Source organism: Rutilus rutilus (genome assembly GCF_951802725.1).
Source record: "Rutilus rutilus genome assembly, chromosome: 3".
NCBI lineage: Eukaryota > Metazoa > Chordata > Actinopteri > Cypriniformes > Leuciscidae > Rutilus > Rutilus rutilus.
In genome coordinates this window covers 15,079,972-15,099,545 of record NC_140211.1, presented here as the reverse complement: position 1 = coordinate 15,099,545, position 19,574 = coordinate 15,079,972, and the positions used below count along the sequence as shown (strand labels likewise).

General features: G+C 37.7%; 1 protein-coding gene across 2 annotated transcripts in view; it reads right to left on the bottom strand.

Annotated features, from left to right (window-relative positions):
• The window catches only part of efl1 (elongation factor like GTPase 1), a 102,103-nt gene that overhangs the window by 5,124 nt on the left and 77,405 nt on the right, over positions 1-19,574 (bottom strand). For both annotated transcript variants that reach the window (XM_084405334.1, XM_084405335.1), the window contains exons 17-19: positions 19,380-19,527; positions 10,123-11,081; positions 6,391-6,575 (exon numbers count right to left, since the gene is read on the bottom strand). In XM_084405334.1, the coding sequence (XP_084261460.1) occupies positions 6,391-6,575; positions 10,123-11,081; positions 19,380-19,527 (1,292 nt within the window). The remainder of the gene's footprint in view (positions 1-6,390; positions 6,576-10,122; positions 11,082-19,379; positions 19,528-19,574) is intronic.

The following is a 19,574-nucleotide window of genomic DNA, read 5'->3' as shown; positions in this document are numbered from 1 at the left end:
GACATTTTAAAAGCTTTTGAACAGTAATGTTTACATTTATTAATTTACAGTTTAAATAGACAAATATTGGCCATATTTTTGTGTAAACCGTGATTTTTTTTCAAGATTTGTTGAATAGAAAGTTAAAAAGAACAGCATTTATTTTGATCAATTTAATGTGTCCTTGCTGAATAAAAGTATTAATTTATATACATATATATGTATACACACACATACACATACATATACATATATATATATATATATATATATATATACATACATATATATGTATACACACACATACACATACACATACATATATATATATATATATATATATATATACATACATATATATATATATATATACATACATATATATATATATATATATATATATATATGTATACACACACACACATACACACACACACATATATATATATATATACATATATATATATATGTATACACACACATACATACATATACACACACACACATATACATATATACATATACATATATATATATATATATATATATATATATATATATATATATATATATATATAGACACTTGCCATTGCCACCATTTAACAGTTTTTTTTTTTACTCTCAAGGTTGTTCAATTGGTCATGATTGTACTAGAATCTGATAATTGTTACATTATAAACGACAAAGCCGGTGAATGGAACTGTAGTGAGATGGAAGGTTTTAATGAGCGAGCGTCCGCCGCTGTCCACGTCAGGGTGGAGTGTGTGTTTGATAGCAGCACTAACACTGAATGACACTAACTGTGTGTCAGAATCGCACAAGGGTCCAGTGTAACTCATTAGTCTGTTTCTTTGTCCATCTTACACAATTAGATTATGTTGACCTGCATGCGTCTTGCTCATGGCTGGTGCTGATTAGTGTGTGTGTGTGTGTGTGTGAGTGTGTCTCATGGCAGGGGCGGGCAGACGCTTGGCAGGCAGATCGAGGGCGGATTCTAGGCCCTGGCATATGTGTCTAATGGTGTCTAATGGGCCCTCGGCACAGTAGGGAACAAACACACATGCGCGCACACACACACACACACACTGAAGTGCTGTTGTCAAAGCTTGACATCTGCCCACACACACGCGCATTCAGACACATGCATGCATGCAGGCTGTCAGATGGAGTGTGTAGGTTCTCTGAGATGTGGCAGCGAGCGGGTGAGTTTTCACACTAATGGTGCAGCGTCCTGCGTTTGGCGCCTTTTCAACTCTGCGGCTCTCTGAGAAAGAGAGAGACAAAGACAGGTGAGAGATCGACAACAAAAACGACGAGGAAACGCTATCCGGACCAACTTTATAAGACTCCTGTCAGTTGTAATTCCTATTCACCCTACTTCATTTCCTGACGTATCAGTCACCCTGAAACGGATCCATTTAATGCTTTTAGCAGGCGGACACATGTGCAACCGCAAAACCACATATCAATAACCGTCTCGAATGCAATGTTTCCACATCACAAATAACATCCAAGTCAAGTCAAGTCACAAGTTTATTTATGTAGTCAAAATGCTACTTAGATGGTGAATTCAGTTAACAATCATTATTTACTCGCCCTCATGTCGTTTCAAACCTGTATGATGTTATGAGGGGCACAACATGAGATGTTAAGAAGAATGTACAGGGTGTTATTTTCAATACAATGAGTAAATGGGGACTAGGGCTATCAATCTCTCTCTCTCTCTTTCACTGAAAATCTTTCTCTCTGTATACATTTAATTATGGCGTGTCAAGATGCTAGTCAACCCAGGTTTGACATCAGAGATAATGGGTCAAGAGATGTGATAAACTGACACATCTTGACGGATATGAAGAATCTAAATGTGTATGATGTACACTACATCATCTACATTTAGATTTATCATATTCGTCAAGATGTGCCAGTTTTGACAGATGTACCAGGTCTTTCTACATTTTTTCAGTGAACACTGAATTTCAGTCTGTTCCTCACAAGATATTGTATTACTTCAGATGACATTTAAAAAATATATAAATATGGAGAAATACAATACCCTTGAATCATTTGAGGTCGGTAAGAATACTATTGAAAAAGAAGAGTAATATGGTCCTTTTTATTTGAATATATTTTAAAATGTCATTTATTGCTGTGATGCAAAGCTGAATTTTCAGCATTATTACTCCAGTCTTCAGTGTCACATGATCCTTCAGAAATTATTCTAATATGCTAATTTGCTGCTCAAGAAACATTTCTTAATATTATCAATGTTGGAAAATGGTCATGGCTGCTTAATATTTACATGGAAATGGTGATTATATATTTTCAGGATTATTTGAAGAATATAAAGTTAAAAGCATAAGTTAACAGCATTTATTTGAAATATTTTTTTTGTAACAATGTAAGTCTTCAATGTTACTTCTAATTTAATATTTGTTGAATAAAAGTATTATTGACCCCTGTGCTTTTTGTCAAATGGAAAAGAGCAGTGACCATTCTGCTGAAGATCATATTTTCACAAGTCATATGGGACATGAAACAGCATGAGGGTGAGTAAATGATGACAGATCTGACATTTTTGGGCGAACTACTGCTGTAAACTCTTTAGGCCTCTCAAAACAACACAGATTTGTAGAAGTCCTGCAGTCAAAATAAGCATCTCAAGACCCATAAAAGGTCCACAGAAAGGAAAACAGCAGCAGTTCAGCTGTAGGACACACACGCGCACACACAGTTTCTGATTATGGGGACTTTGCATAGACATAACAATTTGTGTACTGTACAAACTGTATATTCTATACCCTACCCCTACCCCGTCTCCTACCACTAAACACAACCTTCACAGAAAACTTTATATTTGTTTTTCTCATGGGGACCAAACAATTTCCCCACCGTGTCAAAGATTTCTGGTATTACCCATCCTTGTGGGGACATTTTGTACATTTTGAGAGAGAGAGAGAGAGAGAGAGAGAGAGAGAGAGAGAGAGAGAGACAAAATGGGTTGCAGTGCTTTGCAATGTCTTAGTCTTTTCTCTTCACACAAAGGCCACATTTAGAAGAATTGAAAATGCAGCAGGCCCCAAAATCTAGAAAGGCAAGGTTTGAATTAAACATGGAATTGAATTACCCTCCTCCAGCTAGGCAAACACAATCTGCAAGTACCAAGACTGGCGTCCAATTTGAGTCATGTGTGTGTGTCTGTGTGATACACTGTACTCAAACACTTTAAGCACAAAAATCATCATGCGAAGGAGACTATTAACTGTTCTTCTCCTAGTAGAGATACAGAACATTATTCATGGCTTATTTCTAGAAAAAAATCAAAGATTAAAACATCTCTATCAGAATTAAGGAAAGTTAATTCAACACTCACACTTCAGCATTGAGTACCAAGTCAAAATGTATTGTATTATCCTAAAATCTAATATTACCTTTAAAAAAAAAAAAAATCTAGATTTTTTAAATATATGAATTATTAAAAACATAAAAATATATTAAATTAATTAATTAACCTACTTTTTTTGGCCACAATATTATGTATTATTACTAATTATTAAGTACCAAAAAATAAATAAAATAAATAAATGAATGTTAAAAAAATAAACAAATAATTAATACACAAATAAATGAATGGAATTATGCACTTGTCTAAGTCTAAAGTCTAAATGTAAATGTAAGTCTACATTATTTTATTATGTAATAAGAAAGAGATTGTGAAGTGATCCAATATGATACCTTCAGTTTCTTGAGCCAATTAAGCAGCTAAGCAAATCAAAAAACAAAAAATATCTGACCACAAAATGCCAAGATTGACTAATTAGAATCAAGAAATCCAGACATGCATAATTAACAGTATTACAAAATCAGGATTGACTAAATAAGGCCTTAATCTCAACCTAAGTTCATCAACTGTCAGATGATATGTAGGATTGACTGGAACGGTAATGGTTTAAGCCACAGTTTAGTGAAAGGGGAGTTTAGTGAAAGCGGTTGTAAGTGCAAACTTCAATGATTCATTTTAATCACCAACATTTCAACTAAATCATTAAATACTGTGGTATACCAGCACACTTGGTTACACTGGATTGTGGGTGGTTTGTGTATGAGATGAAGGTTTTTGCATTGAGTCACAGCATGAAAAAGTGGCGCAACTGTTTTGTGAAGTATCAGACGACCTTAAATGCCCTTTGTGTGTGTGTATCATGTCAGGGTTAACTCGACCCATCATTCTGGCTGACAGTAGCGCCATATGGCCACAGAGCTCGTCCCGCTCACACAGCCCCGGCCTGGAGAGAGCGCACCCAGCCAGTCGTCGGGTTAAAGACGGCGCACGTGGCGTCTACAGCCTTTGATCCTCTTTCACGCCAATCCCCGACCAAACACACACACACAGCATCAGGAATGCTCAACTAACTCACAATGAACTCCCACGTGAGGAACAATCTGCTAAAAATACACAATAACACCATCACACAACCGAAAGCTTCCACTCCATTGATTTAAAAGATCAGTGATGACTTACAGTCTTAATAACAACACTTGATTCAGTGATACAACCTAATTGACAGCATTGGCTATCTATCTATCTATCTATCTATCTATCTATCTATCTATCTATCTATCTATCTATCTATCTATCTATCTATCTATCTATCTGTCTGTAATCTATCTATCTATCTATCTATCTATCTATCTATCTATCTATCTATCTATCTATCTATCTATCTATCTATCTATCTGTCTATCTGTCTATCTGTCTGTCTGTGTGTAATCTATCCATCCATCCATCCATCCATCTGTTCTCATGACTGAAGTGCAGTCCAGACAAATAGTTTCTAATGTAACCTCTCCATTTACTTCACTAACAAAAAGGTACCGTGGAATTTTTTTTTTAGTTTTATGTTTAGGTACTAGTATTGCAATTCTATATGTGCATCCATCCATCCAGAGTCATTGTTAACTCAACTCTGAATGCAGCTCAAGTTGAGTTTCACTGTAAGCGGTTATGAGACGTTCCTCCAATACTACGCCGTGGACGTGTCTCTTCCTCATGTCTGTAACGCACTGATCAATCCAGCGAGTTCTCTGGGTTCACTCTCACACACACACACACACACACACACACACACACACACACACACACACACACACACACACACACACACACACACACACACACACACACACACACACACACACACACACACACACACACACACACACACACACACACACACACACACACGACTCATTCGCTGACTGCTACTCACTCTCAAGGTAAACATGCTTTTGCCCGATCAGCAATACTAGCATCTGACAGCAGATCAATATGACTGGATCTAATAGATTGGCCTGCCTGTACAGTTTTCCAGCCAGGCATAATCACATATTATTATCAGGCATCTGTATAGACATGTCTGTATTCTGGCACTGGGTTCAGTATCTTTGAGGTGTCCTGTCCGGTCCAGTAAACTAACACTGTGTTCAGAGGAAAGTATTGACTGACGGTGAGATAACTGAACACACACGTATACCTAGTCAAAGAACAAAGGAGAAACATCTAATTCATTCTGCAGTTTCATGCCATTTGCTCATTCATACACTAATTATAAAAGTTAAAAAAGTTTTTCCTTTTTGAAAGAAATCAATACTTTTTGTTACTTTTTGTTCAATTTTATTTATTTAAAATAAATGCTGTTCTTTTGAACTTTCTATTCAAAGAATTCTGAAAAAATTGTTTATTACAAAGGCATAAATGATTATTATTAGAAAACAGTTATTTTAAATGGTAATATTTCAAAATGATAATTAATGTGCAGACAGACACACACATTCATTAATTTATTCCTCACTCACTAATTTACTCACTCATACACACACACACAATTTCCGTCATTAACTCACTAGTTCATCTATTCATTGTTTCCTGCATTTACTTTTTTGATCATCTCAACCATTTATTCACTTATTTTTCCAGTGCTGAAGTTATTCATTACTCATTTGTTTGTTTGTTCATTTATTTACACTGATTCATTTACGTATTTAGTCAATACTCATACAAACATTTATTCGTTCATTCACTTGTCCATTCATCTACTCTCATTAATTTATTCATTCTTCAATTGCTGCAATTATTTGTTTACTAATTTGTCAATTCATTCATTCATTCAATCAATTCTTTAAGAGGTCAACCGGTATTGGATTGTCAGGAAAATATACCATTTATGATTGACCGGTTTTTAAAATCTATTTGCACTGATTCGTTATATACATACCGAAAGTGTTTTTTCCAAACATAAAAGCTACAGGAATCCAAAACATATGAAATAATTGTGCAAACATTAATTCGGTCATGCATTCATTCATTTGTTTGTTTGTTCGTTCATTCATTCACACAGTCATTCATTCATTCACCTCCCAGTGGCTGAAGATTAGTTGTGGGCTGGCCAGGCCGCTGGTCCTCTTCCTGATCTCGTCAGCGAATCCGAAGCTCTCGGCAACAGGAAGTACAGCTTTAATGATGAACATGTCCGTCCCTTCCTTCATTTCCTCTTGTAGGACTCGTCCTTCCCGCTTGGACAAAACAGCATACACACGACCTATAACGGTCATATTTACAAACAAAATATTAACTGTGAACTTTTACTCCTTCAGCAGTTAATGAAGACACATTATTATTACAGTATTTATTTATATACTTTGAATTGACTTTCATATTTTCAGTTTTCATTAAATTTTTTGTCATTTTGTTATTTGATTTTATAATATAATTAAATTATTTTTAAATACTTCTATTTAGTCTTTTCATACATTTTTTTATTTGTTTTTGTAATTTTAGTACCTCAACTTGAACCTATTTATTTTAATTAGTTGCCAAAACAACATTTCTAGTTTTCTTTATTTCCCCATCTAACACTTTTATTTTATTTCAATTACTGAAACATAATTCTTAATAGTTTAAGTTAACATTAACACAGAACAAAACAAATATAATGCATATTATCTACAATCATTAATAAATACATTTTAAAAAAGCACAGACATTATTACATAAGGATTTAGACATGACCTGGAAACACACATGCACACAAAATCCATCATCACGAGGCAGAAACTCACACGCAATCAGTTTGTTAAAATTCATCTGTGGCGGACATCCTTATCCTTTAACTAACACAAACAGCAGCTGATCCACACACACACACACACACACATAGACGAGAATACATGGAAGTGACGGGGGAGAAACTCGTTGCCTGTGTATCTATCAGTTCGGCCCCAGAGACCATCGACCTGTTAACACTGTAGACGAGCATGAAGCTCTCGCAATAATACACGATGACAGACATCTATAGAAGGTCATGACCTCTGCACATCTGGGCCATGAACACTCATCTCTATGTTACTATGTTGTATAACACGGTTTGCTGTGTGTGTGTGTGTGTGTGTGTGTGTGTGCGGATGTGTGTTCACTACTCTCTGCTCCTAATGTGTGTGCACTAATTTGATTGGGTTAAATGCAAAGTACAAATTCCAAGTATGGGTTACCACACTTGGCCTTCACGTCATGTCACTTTGTAAAACTGTTATTGATGCAGTTAAAGGGGACATATAATGAAAAACAGGAATTGCTTTGCTTTTTAAAAATAAACTTAGACTTAAGGATTTAAATTTATATATTCAGACTTTTAACTACATAATCAGATTTATAAATAAATGTTCAAATATATATATATATATATATATGCACACAGTCTATTTTTATCTGTTCCCTTCATAAAAATAAATCTATCTATCTATATATATATTTTTATGTTTTTATAACATCACTTTTCATGTTCAATGTTCATGTTCAACACCACACAAGCAGATGAATGTTTTTACATTTTTAGCGGATGCCACTAAAACACAACCTTTTGTGCCTGAACAGGCAAATATGAACAACCCAATATATTACAGAATACAATTCTGATTATAATACAAAAAGTAAAAAATTTACTGAACTAAACTCAATTAATGCTCTGTATTTGCCTGAGACGCATTGATTTAAAGGGTTATATATATATATATATATATATATATAAACACACACATATATATGTTGACCCTTTACAAGCTTGAATGTATATGTGTAAGTCGTTTATCACATCTAGAAACATCTGTAATACATACACCTGGATATCAACAGTGTGACTAGCTATCTGGATATGGAAAACATCCTGCAAGTGAAAAATGAAATTTATATATTTTATATTCAGAACCATTATCTCCTCTAATACACTCCAGCTGTGCTCCCAAATACTTTTGTTCTCATCGCAGTTATGGAAATGAAATGTATGCGCCTCATTTACAGATTACAAACCATTTTCTTGGGCGAACAAAAATGGTCGGAAAGGTAATTTATAATAATAATTAATATTTACGTATTTTCTCCCCTTTGGCCCAGGCCAACTGATTTTCTCAGAGGTTTTGGTTCTCATGGGGTAGGATTCCCTTACTTCTTCAACTGGGTTCATTTCACACAGGCATGTTGGTCAGACAATTTAGCTTTTGTTCTGGAACCTGGTGCTATGATGACATCACACCGGTACATGGCTGTTTCACATCAGCTTTCAATCAAGGAAGGACCTGGGAGAACTATTTCCTCTCTGCACGGTATATGGCCCTTTTTCTCCATGTCAAGAGACTGTGGATCTATTTAAGATACAGGCTGATTGGCATGTGCTTTACTGTTTAAAAATGTTTAAAGCAATGTTTCAGCCAAAAATGAAAATTCTGTCATCATTTACTCGCCCTCTTGTCGTTCCAAACCAGTATGACTTTCTTCTATGGAACACAAAAAGCAGATTTTTGACAAAATCTTTGCCACAGTCTTAAGTTTAATAAAAGTGAATGACGACTGGGACTGTCAAACTTCAAAAAGGATGCAAAAGCACCATAAAAAACTCATGACTCATATGTTCCAAATCATATGATAGTTTCGTGTGGGGAATAGACTGACATGTAGGTCATTATTCACTGATCTGGGTTTCCACCAGTTCTAAACAACACAATGGTGAGTAAATAATGACTAATTTCCATTTTTTGGGAGAACAATCCCTTCATGTGGCCCTTTTCAGTTTTTCGAAACCCCATGAAATATTTTGTTTTTCTTTGCTCTGTTTGAGTACTTTCTATTCAAACAAGAAAAATGTACTTGAACAAGACTCATTTTCTTGATTGTATCTTGAAATGAGATGTAATTGTATTACGGTAGTGGCAGATTTTATTTTCCACTTGGTTTTCACTTTTTTTATACTTAAAGTAATAAAAGAAATCTGCCAGTGCAGTTAGATAAACTACAATTAAAGATACACTCAAATAAAATATAAAAAAATCGTAATATCTCCTCAACAACAATGTTGGGGAGCTGCGCTATCAAGGTCCCACCCACACTCCCACAGAAACGGTTAGTACAGTTTACTGCAGAGCAACTCATTGTGTTAGTGTAAAATAAACAGTTATGGACCTGTAGAAATTAAAGTTGAAGCTCCAATCTCCTCCCGACAATCCCCCAAAAAGTCTGTTGGTGCCTCAGTGACTACTTGGCTTACATTCCCTGTTTTATAGCCTCAAATAACTAACTAAGACCAAACTTATTTAAAAAACCGAACACTTAAACGTTCATCAGTGTGATAAAAACTACCTAAAATTACAGAAAACATCTTTGGAAAAAATGTATTTGAAGTGTAATTTGACTGTTTAGTTTCCATCGCGTCCCATTAGACTTCATGGGGAAGGATTGGTTTATGACCTATACTGGGACCAACCACACCTGGGGGCGATCGAGACGCTTTGGCTTCACTTTTCAGGACTTGTGGGGCACGCTTGGTTCGCACTCGTGCACACGTAACGTACGAGAGACTGAACATGTTTCAAGGTCCCAATATAAACAAGGCAAAATTCTTTTTTTGGTTTATTTGCTTAGAAGTAAAAAAACAAAAAACAAAAACATTGGAAAAACCTTTGCCGAGATATACTGTTAACGAACACCCCGATGTCGGCCGTGCTGCTGAGGGCGACGTTTAGATTAGAATATGTAAATATGTGCTGGGCGCTTTCCTCTCAGTAACAAAAACACACAACAGAAATGTAATAAACGCTTACCCAGGACCTCAGCAGTGGCCATGATTTCGCAGGTGTACATCGCAGCCATCAGCCGCTGAGGTTTAGCTTGGAAAGCGTATCTGCAGGTCTCTTTCATGGCAGCGATGAGCTGTCCTGAGAACGGCCCATAACAGTCCAGTGAACCACCAGGAGTCTCCGCTCTGCTCCTGCTTCGGTTAGAGCTTGTGGATGAGACATGAACGTCAGAATATTCACCTATTTGGCTCTGCATGTGGGACTCCTCATCTATTGAGTCTTGCTGAGTAAGAGGTGTGGAAATCATCATGTCCCAGGACTCTACAGAGAAGCAAACCCCCATCAAAGGTTCTTCACACATGGGACCAGAGAGTGTGGCCAACTGGAAGCCACTAACAATGCTGTTGTCAAAGTCTCTAAATGCGGTGGTCTCAGCCTTTTCAATTTCCTTCTCTCGTTCCAGACACTGCCACACTGAGGGTCTCCGGTATCCCTCGATTCTGTTGAGGAGAATATTTGGCCCACAACGGCGTGGACCAAATGCCCAGATATGCTCCACAGCACCCCTCCATTTGTGGCCTTGCAGGGTGCTCTCCAATTTCACCTTGAAGTCCTGGATGCTCTCCAGAATTTTCTGGTTGATTTCCAGAGTCTTGCCCTCCCAGGCGAACAGGCTGAACTGCTCTATTGTGCGGATGAGCTCCACATTGTCCTCCAGAAGGCGGGTGACTTCCTCAGGAAGAGGGATAGCCCGCACCCTGACCGTGGCCATCTTGTTTGAGGTGGTGAGCGTGACCAGACCAGTGGAATCCACCTGGACCCCTTCGTGATACTTTGTTTGGTCGTCCTTTACCTGGTGAATCACAGCGACTTTCTGCTGCTTCCCCAAGTCCTCGTTCACCATGTCCACTTTGGGAGGCCGGATCACCGTCTCGCGGAATGGAATGATTGGTTCGGAAGCACTGATTTCAATTTTAGCAAACCTAGAGAAACAAGAAAAATGATAAATATCAATAATAATAACCAGAATAAAACACGCAGGGTCAAGAAACAAATCAAACAACAGGTAGTTTTGAAAACAAAAACAAAGAAACGAATATTACATTTGTGCATTGGGCCTTGCTGTGAGAATGCAATCTAAATGGACTTGCAGCTATCTAGTATGAAAATCCCAATATCACAGGTATTGGTATTGACTACTTGCATTTTGGTATTGTGACAACCCTAAAACACATTATATCACTGCAATAGATTAGATTAGATTCAACTTTATTTTCATTGTGCAGAGCACAACTCCAGAGCGCATGAAATACTGTAACTACCCGGAGAGGAACAAAAAGACTTATTTTTCAAACTAACTGGGAGGACATGAAGGAAAATTATTGCCGACACTCAAGACTGGCGTTCAGCCAACGGTAAGAGCCAAACACTGATTCTCCAGCACATCGTTATTGCACAGTAAAATTTAATTTACAATGGGCCATTCATGCAGAAATTATTAAAATACACATTAATCTCCTTCTGTCTGCGTGAGGAAACAGACATAAACATTCTGCCGGAAGATGCGAGCGCACTCCGAAGTATTTCATACGCATATTCAGCCAGAGAGTCACAATCCAGGGTAACTCAATTTGTTTTGTGCTTATATGTAGCTAAACATACTACTTGTTTTGATATATGATAATGGCTTAAATCTAATGAGGAACCAACACACTCCGGGTCACTGGTTAATGGAGACAGCTGGACACTTGGGTCTCATGGGTCACTAGGCTTTGTTAAGTGGAGCAGACGGTTGACATGATTGCTGTCTTCGCTGAGACATTCAGTAATCCAGTTAGATCCAGACAGCCACAGAACGGTTTGGGAAGCAGATAATCCAGTGGAAAATGTTTACCAGAAACCTCCAGAGAGCCGTGACTGGGCATCTGCAGGCACTGCTGTCTCAGCACCGACAGCTCCAGGTGCGATACGTTTCACACAGTTACCATCACCTCTCACTGGATGCTTCATCAACCTCATTATTTATTGTTATTTCCTAACTCAAGTGTTTCTCAACCTGTACTGTCTAATGCACTCCCTCAGTCCCATCAGTAGGGCTTCCAAACCAGAAATGTGTTCCTGTTATCATTGACAATTAAAATGGCCATTATAAAAAACACTTTTAAACCAGTATTGTGGGTAAACACTTACCAAGTAGCTTCCTCTCAAACTACTTACAGAATTAGTTTAATATTTGGAAATATTTGATGGGAAGTAAATAAGAAAAACTGTTGCCAAGAAGAGTGAGACGAGTAGTATAATCGACAGATAAAGTATAAATGATCAAAAATGACAGTAAAAACATGCTGTTCTTTTGAACATTCTCTTCTTCATATAATCCTGAAAAAATATATCATATTATATTATATATAATATATGTTTCGTGAGCAGCAAATCAGCATATCAGAATGATTTCTGAAGGATCATGTGACACTGAAGACTGGAGTATTTAAATAGAAAAGACTTCTTTCAAAAGCATAAAAAAAAAATCAACATAAAATCTTTGAACAGTAGTGTATCAGTTTTGCTGTATAAGAATAAAAATGTCAGGACATCCAAAAAAACTAAAACATATATAATGTTTATAATATAATGAAAAACTAGACCATTTACCATAATTGGCTCACCATAAATCATCATAATGTTCAAATTCATTGTTTTTCAACAACAGTCTGCTGTTCTGTCACAGTATCTGGTTCAAACAGTCAACTAGCCAGTCAATCAATTTGATGTGGCTTTTAATTGATTAGATACATTTGCTGACAGTGAGTGAGTCAACAATTAGTGGCCCACTATGTATCCTCTAGTTTCTATTTAGATGCACATATTCAATTGCATTTTACGTGGCATATTGATACAAACGGCATAATTAACGAGCTTTTCAATGACAAAATCACTAATAATAGGCTGAAAAAAAAACCTCAAGCAATATGTTTCCTTTAACTAAATCAATAATTAACATCAGTGGGCTAATGGCAAAGTCTCCTTTTCTTCTGTGTTCTGGCAGTTGACCCATTTTCTGCTGAGGATGTGATGTCATCATCCCGTGACTAAGGGCATGGCATGACCTCGTTCTAAATGGCCTGAGGACAGGCGCTGCGCCAGAGGTCTGGACAAGCTATCGCTGAACTGCTTTGACACAGAGGTCTGACAGGATATTTTTAAACGCCACTCAGACTGTGGAGTAAATGCTGCAGGCGGCCTGACCTCAGACTCTCCTGACCTCATGGTTGACCCCTACAGACTCCAAACCTACAGCTCAGGGTCTGATGGGTCCTCACCCCTGTCTTTCCTCTCATACTACTGTTTCTTTTTGACCTGAGGGGGAAGAGCTAGTGACTGAATAACAGCCCATTTACTACAAAACTAAACCATCAGCAAAATGTCATGGTTTCTCCTCCAGTTGCAGAAATGATAGAGTTAGTGAGGTAGGAGGCGGCAGATGTGTTGAGAGGTCAGGAGCACTAATCGCAGGACTTCACCTGCAGTGTTGCAACTTAGGTCCTGTTTACACCAAGTATTAAGATGCGTTTTGGTCGATCGGATCACAAATAGACGAGGCAGACACATACCTGTTTACCCCTGGTGTTTTAATCTGTCTCTTTTGTCCACTTTCAACCACTTCTGTCCTGATTTCTATGGGCGGTTAAATGTATGAGTATTTTCAGAACTTTCGATCTAATGTACGAAATAAGCTCACGCAATTTAAGCAAAATAACACCAGGAGAGCAGCGGCTTTCGTTTCTGCTCTGATAGCCACAAGAACACGCCGAACGCCGTGAGTGCGTGTTAGAAATCAGGAATGGTTAGAGAACATTGTGCTTGGTATGTTTTTCATCTTCAAACCACACTTGGGTCTTCAGCTGACAAAGTTTGAATCCCGTCTGGCTAGCGCGCTTCCCATAATGCTTACGCGTTAGGTCAGTAGGCGGAGAGTAGATGGTCTTTAGTGGCTGTTCGAACACATTCGACCACATGAGAGCAATCCGATCTAATGCGTTTTCGACTCCTTCTGGAAGTGGTTGAAACTGGACAAGCTCAAAAAATTTTAGACCTATATTTAGCGTTGTTTATTTGTTATCCGATTAACCAAAACGTATCTTAATACCAGGTGTAAACGGGATCTAACACACCGGTGCTGTCAAAACAGTGAACAACAGCTGATCTTAAAATTGATGTGAAATGCAGTGCACTACCTATCTGTAGTGGTCGAAGGATATATATATATATATTTTTTTTATTAGATTATCGGCATCGGCATTTCGGTTTGATGTGTCGTAAGCGTGACTTTTATTTTGACAGCGTTGAAAACGCCAGCGCCTGAGCACACTTAATTAGTTTAAAGTCTCGGCTTAACAGTTATGTCTAGTACTTTATTAGATAGAACTGTTAAACAAAGAAAATAAATGATATGTGAAAAAGAATACCCAAGTCCCTTCCTCATCTACCATCAGCATTCAGCAAATACTCATTTATATCATTTAAACAGTCTTTGAAAAGCTAATTAACATTTAATTTCGCAAACCTTGCAGGCTTTTTGGAATTCTAAACAGGCCTATTAAACGTGGATTTTATATGACCTTCTATTAAAGCAGAATAAAGAAAAGAATGGGAGAGCAGGTGGGACGAGCAGAGTAAAGAAAGAATGAAAGAAAGCAGGCACAGAAAACAAGGTGAATATAAACAGGAACATATCTCAATCAATGGGGAGTTTAAGTATGTTTTAATCTCGTGCTTTAGCCGGAGCTTTTCCAAACCTTGACAAGACGGACTCTATTACAGCCCAGCCAAATTACACCTGAGGGATCTCTAGCCCCATCAACAGCCAGTAACCGCGCTTGAGCTGAAAATGCTTTGGCGAAAATGTAAAAAACAAATTGATGAGTCTTTCTTTCACAACGCCTGAAAACAGGACAAAATAACACTGCGAGAGACTTGTGTTAATTTACAGGCCCGCAGCTCGAGGCTGAGCACCAGATGGGGAGTGGATAAGAGCTCATTTGTGTCTCCTTACACCATTACAACATTTTTAGCGATGGAACGCTGGTGCGATTTCACAAGCCAATCACTGCTCTAGCAGAGCCAAGTCAGAATCGTCAAATTTAATCTACATCCACAAAACATGACATATCCCTCTCTGGCTTCCCGCTCCTTTGTGTTAATGTGACAATTTCTCACTTGATTCGCCTCTCGTCTCTTCGCTGTATCTCTCGCAGGTCTTAACTCAAACTGATTTTGTAGTACTATCAATGAGATGAAGGACAGTTTCTGGAACAACAAAAATATAAGAAACCATGACACTAGGCCAACACTGTACCGTAGCGGCACATAGAAATCACAACAAAAGCCATTCTGGTGGGGCTCCATATACTATGGCCAATTTTATTTTCAAGCAAAACAGAAGAGCTTAACAATTACTAGTCACATAATTTACATTTAAAATGCACCAAGCAGTTGCATAAACAGTGCCAGGAGTTATCAAAGAATAACTTGTTTAATTTGCATTTTAGGTGACAGTTTGCATTGCGCATCAAAGCAAACGCACTGATTTTCTTTCCTTCTTTGAATGAATACTGGTAATGAATTCATGAAATGATTTTTGGTCCAGTTGATATCCAGATGAACCCAATGGAGTATGAAAAAGTCAACTGTCCTCATCTCATTTCTAAACTGAATGTTTTACCCTGACAGCTCAAATATTTTGCTGTATGTCCACTTTCTCAGGAAGATGTAATGTATAGCACATTTTCTCATATGCAATCTCCCCGTTTGAATAACATTTAGTAGACGTATTGCGACATTTATGACCAAGAATATATGTAACTTTTATGTAGCTCAATACACATTTTCACTACACATATAACCTTTTTATATGTGACTTGCATAAAACTAAGTAAACGTAAGTACCTACACTAGACATAACCAGATACAATTCCACACAATTCCAAATACTCAATTGACAAACCAAATTCATCATTATGTGGCTAGCAAAAAAATAAAAATAAAAAATTAAGACCCACAGTCTGACCTAGATTAAGGAGTTAGACAATACTGAAGTAAAGGTACAGCTACTGATATGCGAGGGCAGATGTGATGGATTTAGCTCCAACCAATATTCAGCAGATGGTGCTGCTAATTTATGCGGATATGCTGTTTATACAATGCAAAACCAAAGGGCAAGCCAAATGTACCCTGGTGTCTTATTAAAGTTGGAGAAAACATCTTCAAAATTGTAATTATAAGGGTATGTGTCAAATCCAACTTTAACATCCCCCCTCCTCCCCAAGGCAAAAACTGTGCCTTGTATGAGCCATGAATAATTTGTCAAGTCAGTCAGTGTTGAGAAGAAGCCACAGAGGTGTGAATTAGTCTAAGCTCTGCAATAGTACAGGAGGCTCAATGCTCAAAGACCGACATCAAGAGATATTGATCTGCAACCACCTCAGTGAAACAGAGATTGTGAGAGAAAGAGAAAATGATAGATTGCAGAGAGATATAGTGAGAGAAATAGTATGAGATGATTGAGAATGGGGAGAGGAAAGAAACCGAAAGTGTTCGGGTCCAACAAAATGCAGAGATCTGATAATGTGATGACATATCAAATAGTCAAATATGCAAATCAAACATGAAATCAAAATTGACAACTTAATTGTGTTGTAAATGTTTCACCAGTGCACGTAATTCTAATGAAAGTGTTTGTTTTCATAATCTTTCATCATAATACAATGACATTCTATGCTTATGAAATGACCTTGCCATGCAGGTGTAAAAAATATATATTATTAACCAAATAATATTTTTTCCCAATACAATTCAACCAAGCTGCATTATTTCCTGTTAAAGGGTTAGTTCCCCCAAAAATGTAAATTCTGTAATTAATTGCTCACCCTCATGTCATTTCATATCCATAAGACTTTCGTTCATCTTCAGAACACAAATGAAGATCTTTTAGTTCCTCCATAGACAGCAACGCAACTGAAACTTTGACACTTCAAAAAGTTCATAAAGAGATACGATCGCCTTAAATGATCAACAGATTAAAGTTAGGTTTTTATTCATATTTAAACATTCATCAACTCACACATCAGTTGTGGTAATCAGAAGCTCAAGCATGTTCGCTTGATGTGCGAGAACCTATGAAGTTCATTCTTATGTTACGCAGCACGTTTGAGCTTCAGAAAGATCCAATGAGGTTCATTCTCGTGTTACACAGCATGTTTGAGCTTTAGCAAGAACCAATGAGGTTCATTCTTGTGTTACGCAGCACGTTTGAGCTTCAGCAAGAACCAATGAGGTTCATTCTCGTGTTACGCAACACGTTTGAGCTCCAGCAAGAACCAATGAGGTTCCTTCTCGTGTTACGCAACACGTTTGAGCTTCAGCAAGAACCAATGAGGTTCTTTCTCGTGTTACGCAGCACGTTTGAGCTTCAGCAAGAACCAATGAGGTTCATTCTCGTGTTACGCAGCATGTTTGAGCTTTAGCAAGAACCAATGAGGTTCATTCTTGTGTTACGCAGCACGTTTGAGCTTCAGCAAGAACCAATGAGGTTCATTCTCGTGTTACGCAACACGTTTGAGCTCCAGCAAGAACCAATGAGGTTCCTTCTCGTGTTACGCAACACGTTTGAGCTTCAGCAAGAACCAATGAGGTTCTTTCTCGTGTTACGCAGCACGTTTGAGCTTCAGCAAGAACCAATGAGGTTCATTCTCGTGTTACGCAACACGTTTGAGCTCCAGCAAGAACCAATGAGGTTCCTTCTCGTGTTACGCAACACGTTTGAGCTTCAGCAAGAACCAATGAGGTTCCTTCTCGTGTTACGCAGCACGTTTGAGCTTCAGCAAGAACCAATGAGGTTCATTCTCGTGTTACGCAACACGTTTGAGCTCCAGCAAGAACCAATGAGGTTCATTCTCGTGTTACGCAACACGTTTAAGCTTCAGCAAGAACCAATGAGGTTCCTTCTCGTGTTACGCAGCATGTTTGAGCTTCAGCATTAACCAATGAGGTTCATTCTCATGTTACGCAGCACGTTTGAGGTTTGTTCTAGCGAGTCAAGCAGGTTCTGAGCTTCTGTTTATGTTCACTGATCAATGTTTATATGTGAATGAAAGCCTAAATTCAATCTGTTCATTATATAAAGAAATCGTGTCTTTTCAGGATATTTGGACTACACCGGATTAGTTTTACAATCTCTTTATGAACTTTTTGAAGCGTCAAAGTTTCAGTTGCGTAGCTGTCAATGGAGGAACAGAAAGCTCTAAGATAAAAGAAAAAAGAAAGATTTAATGTGTTTTGAAGATGAACGAAAGTCTTACGAGTTTCATTTTTGGAGGAACGAACCCTTTAATTATTCTGTTTTACCCAGAATTACAACGCATAATGGAAATTATATGTTGTCAGTGCTCCATGTTGTCTAGCATGAAAAACAACACACAGCACACACATGAATCAAAAGAACCCAGTCTCAGTGTGGGCATCTATATGACAGCTGTAATATTCTTTCTTCTCTTCTAATATGCAGTTTAATTTACCTGCAGACTCTATATGATGAGCGTATGATGGTAAACACATCTTTATGAATGCTTTTGAAAGAAGTCTCTTATGCTCACCAAGGCTTTTTGATCAAAAATACAGTAAAAACTAGGGGTTTTTTAAGCTCTGCATGGGTTTCACGTGAGAGTAGCTGTACAATCAACTTTTAGTATGTAAATATGTTGCTGACATCACAGTTCCTCACGTGTTCAGCAAGGGAGACAAGCAGCTGATAGAGCCGCTGCCTGCATCATATAAATCTCCTGTCTGTCAACATTCTGGCTTACCAATACTATACTAATAAATGGAAATCTTTTGTAACATTATAAATGTCTTTACTGTGTCATTAAATCAATTTAATGCATCCTTACTGAAAGTATTAATTTCTTTAAAAAAAATAAAAAAATCTTACTGACCCCAAACTGAATGGTGGTGTGTATATATGTATGTATATACAGTACTGTGCAAAAGTCATAGGCACGTTGTATTTTCACCCTCCCAAAAAAAGGTTTTAAACCAGTTGTTTATATCTTTTGCTGTAATGTGTCAGTAGGAAACAGTAAACTGATATTTCCTACTGACACATTACAGCAAAATGTATAAATAGCTGGCTTAAAACCATAATCTTTTGGTAAAAATACTAACGGGCCTAAGTACTGTTTATGTTATTGTGTATATTATGTGTATATATGTGTGTGGTTCTTCACCTCTCTCTCAAGTCATCCAGACACCGTTGTAGGTGCACTTCCCCTGCAGTGACCAGAACATGCTCTCCAGTCTCCTGAATCAACACTTCGGCACAAGGGTCAGCCTGGTTCAGCAGTCTCATACCCCGGACCAGCTTCGGCATCTCACCTGCAAACACACACGCACACACGCACACGCACACACACACTTGTGTG